This window comes from Channa argus, chromosome 21 (assembly GCF_033026475.1).
Source record: "Channa argus isolate prfri chromosome 21, Channa argus male v1.0, whole genome shotgun sequence".
NCBI classification, from domain to species: domain Eukaryota; kingdom Metazoa; phylum Chordata; class Actinopteri; order Anabantiformes; family Channidae; genus Channa; species Channa argus.
The window spans coordinates 14,921,184-14,929,904 of NC_090217.1; the positions used below are offsets into that span (position 1 = coordinate 14,921,184).

Below are 8,721 nucleotides of genomic sequence, written 5' to 3' on the forward strand. Positions count from 1 at the left end.
CTCACGTCTCCAGGTCTGCTCTCAGACGGAACGAATGACAGGAGCTATGTTTAGAGGGGAAGAATGTGTTAAAACATGTTTAAGGTTGAATTAAAGCTCGCTGCAATGCAGCGGATATCAGGAAATATCTGTAATGTTTTAAACATTGTGCATGTTTTTTTTATCAGACAAATAGCTTTGACGGTTTAAAAGTCTCGATTGCAATACACAAACTACTCTTTGTTGATTTTTTTTTTTTAAAAATGGATCAATATTACTAAAAAGCGCTGATTCTATTAATAGAACAAAGGCCATTAAAATGTATTGATCTCCAGCGGGGGATGTGCGTGCATGTAGAGCAGAACCAGAAACAGGCTAAATAGATAGTAAACAGACAAAAGATAAAAATTTAAAAATTTAAAGAGATAGAGATAGAGCTAGGCTAACAACAAAAAGCTTAAGAAAATGATGTAAAATGAAAAGGATCATCATAAGTTGTGTCCCACAGTGAGGCGCTGCGTCCGCCTTTGTGTGTGTGTGTGTGTGTGTGTGTGTGTCTGTGTACATGTGTGCTTTACTGTAATTGTGCGCGTGTGTCGTCATCTCTTCACGTGGTTTCCCGGCCGGGCGGGGTTAAATAGCGGATGTATGCTGGTAGACCGGTAGATAAGCTCAGGTTCAACGTGCTGTGTGGACGTAGTGAGCAGTTCGCTTCATTACAGATAAACGGAAAGGACTCCTGTTCCAAAAAAATTACCGGCCACTCGTTTCCTTTTTTTTTTTTTAGCCAGAGGTTTGTGTACCGTGTCCTCTTAAGCCCCTAAGGAATGCCCAGAGAGTTGACCCAGAACAGGATCCAAAAGATCTGGATTCCCACCAAAGATGATAAGCCGGCACCTCGGAGAGGTATCTAAAAAATATATACCATTTTTGTGTTTATGGGCTATTAACCATCTATGTATTTGTGTTTCTATAGTAGCCTTATTTTAGTATTTCTACCTGTTAGCCTAGTTTGTCTGTGGTAGTCTGGTTCTACGTAGATTTAAAAAGGTTTCTATCATCAACCAGCGGCTCTTATTAGCTGTTATGGCTGACGAGTATCCTGTTTTCACGTCAACAGCTTCTAAAATTAAGGCGCTGTGTAGTTTTACCGTCTATCTCTCCTACACCGGCATTTCACCGTGCTGCTCTCCATCAGCACGCACCGCACGTCACGCTTTTGCCCCATTTGGTGCGTGACGAGGCGACCGTCACCATGGTTACAGAATAGCTGCGCTGCTACCTGCTTGCGCTGCCGTTTTTCTCATTGGTCTGCGGCAGCACGTGTGCATGGCGCGAGACGGCTGCAGCTCTACAGACCACCGCGGCTTCATTATTGGGTTTTAAATAAAGTAAACAAATGCAGTTTGCACACAGTGAGTGTCAGCGGGTCGCTTTCTCTTTTGCTTTGGTTTTTGCGTGATCTTTTGAGGAAATGACGCCCTTCCAGCTTCTGACACGTTGCCTCTGTTTTCTCTTAACAATTTTTAGTTGAGTAGGTTCCCCCACAATTCAGCAGAGGAACGTTTTAATGTGCTTGTTTATGTGGTTTCATACTTTTTTTTGGGGGGGGGGGGGGGGGGGCGCTACAGAGCAATTAAATCTAAAATGTGTCTTTTCATGACTGAAGCATCTGACCTCTTTGCCCTCTGCTGTTCATTGATTATTGATGGCATATTGTGGTTTGCGGACCAGGGATGTGGGAGGTGCACCGTTCCTGCTGAAGGACTTTGTTTCTCCCCTCGTTGTGTGTGTGTGTGTGTGTGACTCAGACTTCAGACTAAAATGAGACTTTTAGAAGCGGTACAGAAGTGGGGTGCAATAGATGAGTTGTGGATGGAGACATAGAGATTGAGGATTGACGAACCAGATGCCAGGTCACCGACTTTAGAAGCCCAAAACAAACAACAGATTAGCAGGGCTGTGAGGAAGTGCAAATTACAGCTCTGTAGGAATCTGCTGCCAGCAACTGCAGTGATGGAGAGCAAACAGGAGCCTGTGCATTGTGGAATTTTACATGAAAGGGGAAAATCCGATGCAAAGTCCATAATTGCTCAGTTACTGTTTATTTTAATACTCCTACAGTCAAACATCTATTGTTTCTGTGACCTTTTGAACATATCATTCATGCAGGACCAATGCCCTGCGTGCCCCAGTCACTGCAGCAGCAGTATGCAGCCACGTGTTGCATGTCATAGAAAAACTCCTTTGGGCATCAAGGGTGGCATGACGGTATATCTGGTCGTGTAAGCTAGTTTCTATTGCACAGAAGTGTGTCAGATGTGCAGTGAGGTGTAAGTCAAGGGTGGATCTGCCAGCTCACAGGGACATGTTCAATGGGGGTGTGTCAGTATGGAGGGAAAATGGAGATTATAGGTCAGTGGGGATAATAAATCCATTCAGACAGGTTGCATGTTTAGGTTACCTGTTATCTGCACCAACTCCCTGGCTGCTGTCATCTCTTGTCAAGCATAAGCCGTTAGTTCATGATGTCCACCCTGTCCTTGTTTTTGTCTTCTCCATCAAGTTATGAATTGTATACATAACTCTAGCAAGATTGTTGTTGACTGTTGTTTGTAGTTTTGTAATAATCGCATCCCTCTGTGCAGTGGTTGGCGCTCCCCACTTTGCTAATCCCCCCACTGTCATTGTGATGGTCGGCCTGCCAGCTCGCGGCAAGACGTACATGTCCAAGAAACTCACCCGCTACCTCAACTGGATCGGCATGCCCACCAAAGGTATACAAGCAGGTTTTTGTATTTTTTGTATTTTTTTTTTTTATTTTTTTTGGCAGCTTCTCATTTACAGCCTGTCCCTTTATTTTACCCTGAAAGCATTTTTTCATGTTTCTGTCTGTGTGTGTGTGTTGTAGTGTTCAATGTGGGAGAGTATCGTAGGGAGGCAGTGAAGAACTACAGCTCCTATGACTTCTTCAAGCCTGATAATGAGTGTGCCGTGAAAATCAGGCAGTAAGTCTCAGGTCCATACACATTTAATTTAGCAGTATCTTTGTAACAGTAACAGAGAAATCAACATTTCCACCACCTCTTCTTCTTCAGGCAATGTGCCTTAGCAGCCTTGAGAGATGTCAAGTCCTATTTGAAGGATGAGGGAGGACAAGTAGCGGTGAGTTTTCAGTCATTTAATTATGACAAATAGGACTGAAATGCATCTTTTACTCTGAAAGCACCTTATGACTTTTGTGTTTCTAACAGGTTTTTGATGCCACAAACACAACAAGAGAGAGGCGGGAGATGATCCTCAAGTTTGGTAAAGAGAATGGATTTAAGGTGAGTGTTGCTATGGAGATTCAGTGAGTCAAATTTTAATGTCGCCGTCAGTTTTTAACATTTTATTTATTTTGTGTTTTCCCTGAGCAGATCTTCTTCATCGAGTCTGTGTGTGATGATCCCAGCGTCATTGCAACAAACATCATGGTGAGTTACTAACATGTTTCAAAGCAACTTTAAATGTTTCTAACTCTCTGGCATCAGGTGTGTTACTTGTTGTCTGTCTTTATCTCTGCGCAGGAAGTGAAGGTTTCTTGTCCAGACTACCGGGATTGCAACAAGACAGATGCCATGCTGGATTTCCAGAGGAGAATTGAATGCTACAAAACCAGCTACCAACCTCTGGACCCTGATCAGCATGACAGGTAAATAAATCATAAGCACTGATTTTTATTTTTATTTTTATTTTTTTGGGAATACATGTGTCCGCACAACATATTTAAATCAAGGTAACTTATTTGCACTCTCCCTTCAGGGACCTGTCCTTCATCAAAGTGATTGATGTGGGTCGCCGGTTTCTTGTCAACCGCATCCAGGATCACATCCAGAGTAAAATCGTCTACTACTTGATGAACATCCATGTCCAGCCTCGAACTATCTACCTGTGTCGCCACGGAGAGAGCACGGACAACATGGAGGGGCGGCTGGGTGGAGACTCTGGCCTTTCAGTGCGGGGCAAACAGGTGTGAGCAGCTACATACAGGACTGTAGACTAGATAACTATTAGTACACTTCAGGTGCTTAACACGATACCTGTTACTGCTGTAGTTTTCAGTTGCCCTGGGACAGTTTGTGGAGGAGCAGCAGCTGAAGGACCTCAAGGTTTGGACCAGTCAGCTGTGTCGCAGCATCCAGACTGCTGAGCACCTGGGGGTACCGTATGAACAGTGGAAGGCCCTAAATGAGATAGATGCAGTGAGTGTCCCCTCAACATGCGCTTTTAGCTCACACAACGCACTTAGACTTCTCGTTACCCAACTGAAATGTTTGCGTTCTTTGTAGGGAGTGTGTGAGGAGATGACGTACGATGAAGTGAAGGAGAAGTTTCCAGAGGAGTTTGCTTTGAGAGATGAAGATAAATACTACTATCGCTATCCTGCTGGAGAGGTACATGCACAGCTTACACCCATCATGGTCCACAATTTAGTCACAACCACATCACCCTACTTCAGAGCTACATTAACTAATACTAATGCCTTATGGATTGCAGTCCTACCAGGACCTGGTGCAGCGGGTAGAGCCGGTCATCATGGAGCTGGAGAGGCAGGAGAATGTTCTAGTTATCTGCCACCAAGCTGTCATGCGCTGCCTTCTGGCCTATTTTTTGGATAAGAGTGCGGGTGAGTACCACAGTTCAGAAGTCCACCAGTTTAGTGTCAAATTCTAAATGATCTTTGACACTCCAGTCTACCTCTGTATTCACATCTGTCTCTCCTCATGCTGTCCAGATGAGATGCCCTACCTGAAGTGTCCCCTGCACACGGTGTTGAAGCTCACCCCAGTCGCCTATGGGTGCAAAGTGGAGTCCATCTCTCTGAATGTGGATGCGGTGAACACTCACAGAGACAGACCAGAGGTAATGTTGATAAAGCGATTGTTGGGATCCACTTTCTGTCTTTGCAGAGCATAAGTCAACGTTCCGTCCTGTGTATGTGTTGTGGGTGTTCATTTCAACAGGAAGTGGTACAGAGGACTGATAACTCTGACCATCATGGTCACGTGCTTAGTGTTCTCTTCTTTAACACGAAATATGAAGTTGCTCTTTAATGATTTGGGAGCACATCTGACTTGTGTTGTATGTCTCTGTTACCCCTGTAGGAGGTAAAGAGGGGTCCTGGCACCTTGATCAGAAGGAACAGTGTTACTCCTCTGACCAGCCCGGAGTCAAACATCAAGAAACCTCGCTACGATGACCTGGATGAGGCCCCAATCCATGAGCTCCCCTCCTCTGTTGCCTCAATGGCCGTCTGCAGCCCCTCGCACCTTCCTCTCTCCCTGGCTGGACAGGTGAGACAATTTTGGTTTTCTTAAGGCCAGGACAAACTTATTTAGACTTAAACTTGTGGGAAGCTGATGTTTTATGGTAATACAGTCACAAAGTATGCAAAAAAAAACAACTCTTATCACAATGGAAAACCTCACTGGAAAAGCAGACTGAAACATTTCCTCCATCTGTTTCCCCTCTGGTTGCCTCCGCATGCTCGTTCACTCACTTGTTTCCTCTCTTCTTTCCCACTACTGCCTCCTCCTCCTCTGCACTTTGCAGCACTGGCTGGGCAAAGTTTGCCTGTAAGTATTGGCTGTTTCACTCTGCCTCTCTTATGCCTCCACTCTCTCTCTCTTCCTGTGTCTCTGTTTACATTGTGCTGTTGACATTTCTTCTTCCCTTATTTTCAAAATGCTACTAAGCAAAAGGGTTTAATATTCACACAACCATCCGTTTGTAAATGTAAGTGTCAGAAGTAATTTTTTTTTTGACATTTTGTCAACTTAGTGTGTTCTTATGAACAGTGCAACAGAAGACTAGTCTTGACTCATGGAAAATGACACTGCATTAAAGAATAACAGCACTGATTCCTTATAATAATGGGAAGGAAAGCTTTTACAAATCATTAGTTCATTGGATGATGAAGCAATTCCCTGTTTACATTGTTAGAATTCCTGTGCAGTGTTGTCGCTATGATCTGACTGTTGCCATAATCCACTGGTCCATACAGACTGTCCTGTGCTGGTTATTGGCTTTGGCTTCTGTTTAGTCTTTCTTGTGTTGCTTAAAGATGAACCATGCTCCGCTAATATGAAAGTGGTTTCTTTCTTAGTCTTTCAAAAGTAAACACACTGTGGATGTTTTGCAATTGCTTCATCATTCTGGCCCCAACCACAACTTAAGATAAATATATCCCAATCAGACTAAACTAAGCTGCTGTTGCACTCTGTAGTCTCCACTTTAAAAAACGTAATAGCTGGGTTATTTTGCAAAAACACAACTGATCACATGTTTTACTGTAAATTAATCTAAAAAGATTAGTTAGAATTAGCCTCCATTTAAAATAAAGTTTTTTTTTTTAGACTGTTTCAGAGCTTTATTAAAGCAGCTGTTTCCGTAACACCAAAATGACCACCAACATTTGAATTGGGTTAAATTTAATAAAGGCCCTTTCGAAAAACTACATCAAGAATATAAATTGTTTCTATTTAATTTTGCACTTTTTGCCAAAACATAAGTAGACTCTGATCAAAGAGAGCTTGGGTATTTACTCTAATGAACATCCACCTTAAATAAGCTTCAGTTACTGCATGGGAGGAAATGGCCTGTCCACACTAGTTTTGTGGAATTACTGCGGATAACATTCCCAGGTGTGTTAGGTGATTATGAAGATGACAAGATCCTGAGGATTAACAGGGTGCAGGCACACACAGCTACCGCACCCATGAACCCAGTCCTAGATTTCAAGGCTTCTAAAAATATCAGAAAGTCAGGACTTAAGAAAACACAGGTGATGCAACTTGCTGTTTAGGGACTGTGCTTCATGAGAAAGTATCATTTATCCTGCGCACATTTATACAAGATTTGTCTTTTTATTGTTTGGTTTTTTTTGCCAGACATGCGGTAGCCAGATGTAATGTGCTTCATAGGTACCTATCATCTCAGCATGGAAAGCATCCTAATGTTTGATGCTTTTTTGTTTTTGCAGAACCTGAGGAAGTCATCTGGCTGCCATGATGTACCGCAGCCCTGCCAGTAAAATTGGATCAATGTGTCTCAAGGTTCAACAGGATCAGAGACATAGACGAACTGAAAGCAAAGAAGGCAAAAAGCAACATTTCTAAGTGTGTCATTGATCAAGGATCAACCCCGTGTGGGACAGTTTGTTGTCCAATCACACATTTATGCTCAGAGGCTCTCAAATTCTCAGTTTGTTGTCATTGTCAGACTATTGTGGGGTTTTAGTTATTTGTTGTTGTTGTTGTTTTTTTTTTTTTCTGGCACTGCAGAATTGTCTGAGAGTTTTCTGAGCAACCCAGTGTAGGCTATACTTTATTTGGACCAAAAGAGAACTGTGACTCATTGCTGTTACATCTCTGCTCTGACGTTTTTCTGGGAAACAGGTTTCTGGTCTGTTATGTAGAGGAACCAAAGACTCCCAGATCAATTTTTATTCTCATACTTTTTGCAACCCCATGCTTATAGTTGTATTGTTAATGAACAGAACAATATAGTATTTTGTATACACACATATTTAAAATGTGTTAAAAGTTCTCATGTACATGGCAGATTTGGGCTCTTTATATGCTAACATGCCACAAAATAAGCAGTGTATTTTGCACAGTGGGGCTCCATTTTCTTTTTTTTTGTTTTTAACGTTTGTTTCACGTGTCATGTATTTTTCTCTGTTATGGAGCTGATTTGCCGTAGAGTGCCTGTAGTGGTTGTTTGGCAAGCCTGACGCCGCTTCTTATGCCATTTCTCTGGACACGATCGCTCGAGAAGAGGCACCACCTAATAACTTCACATATCAATATTTTACTTTACCTAGTTAAATATTTATTTTTCATCGTGTTTAGTCTCAATGCTGCAGCACATTTAACGGAAGTTCTCTCTCCCAAAAAGGAAACTATTTGTGTTCCTTTCGCGGCCATTGTCTGCTACACAGGAATCGAAGTACCTATATTTTTGTTATAACGAGTGCTGTTAATAATATCTTTGTAAATGTTAGTGTACATACAGTGTGTAACTGGAGACATATGGAAGATGCGTGTTTTTGTTGTGTTGTGCACGTGTAATGGTTTTTGTACTAATGAGTGGCATTGGAAAGCAGAATGTTTTGAGAAGGATGCTGCTGCTTACCTCTTTTTCAGTCAAACTTTTAACATGTTTGCTTGAGATACTTGAATTTTCTTTTTTTTCTTTTTTTTTGTACAAACTTTAATATCCTTATTTATTTTTATGTAGTTTATGAATGACTGCTTGGAATACGTTTCAATCTGAGAAATGAGAGGATTGTATGTTGTACAGTTTTATTTTAAATTTTTATGGCATCTGTTGGACCATTAAATTCACTCTTAGGAAATACAAAGTGTTTGTTTGTATCTTTTCACTGGCCCAAATGCATAAACATTCTGCCTACCTGTTTGCAGATGATTTCCATAAATGGAAACGGAGCACACAGCGGGCTCTGGCACTCCCTCCGGCCTTCACTATCTTGCCTAGTTACAAAACCTCGAGTTGAACGTGTGAGTCGCAGGCTGCTTATCTGTCTAATTACGACTGGCTGTATTCATGATGTTGGCATGAAATTGCATCACTGTTGATAATAAAACTAACCACTGGAAATGTGCTTTGAAATATTGACTCGTGATTGCTCGTGAGTCAATATTTTATGGTTTCAAAATATGAAATATTCATGTACAA

The 8,721-nt window shown here is 42.0% G+C and overlaps 1 protein-coding gene across 2 annotated transcripts; it reads left to right on the forward strand.

Moving 5' to 3' along the window:
* Positions 1-630: 630 nt before the first annotated feature.
* Positions 631-8,380, forward strand: pfkfb3 (6-phosphofructo-2-kinase/fructose-2,6-biphosphatase 3). 2 transcript variants are annotated; one of them, XM_067490790.1, is made up of 15 exons: positions 631-885; positions 2,628-2,756; positions 2,891-2,987; positions 3,078-3,144; positions 3,234-3,308; positions 3,399-3,455; positions 3,549-3,673; positions 3,784-3,991; positions 4,077-4,223; positions 4,311-4,415; positions 4,519-4,648; positions 4,757-4,884; positions 5,127-5,315; positions 5,575-5,597; positions 7,004-8,380. In XM_067490790.1, the coding sequence occupies exons 1-15, from the start codon at positions 807-809 to the stop codon at positions 7,008-7,010; spliced, it is 1,566 nt and encodes a 521-aa protein (XP_067346891.1). In that variant the 5' UTR covers positions 631-806; the 3' UTR covers positions 7,011-8,380. The 2 variants fall into 2 exon arrangements, with proteins under 2 accessions (XP_067346891.1, XP_067346890.1); XM_067490789.1 differs by lacking the exon at positions 5,575-5,597 and having other exon boundaries at positions 632-885.
* Positions 8,381-8,721: the final 341 nt, after the last annotated feature.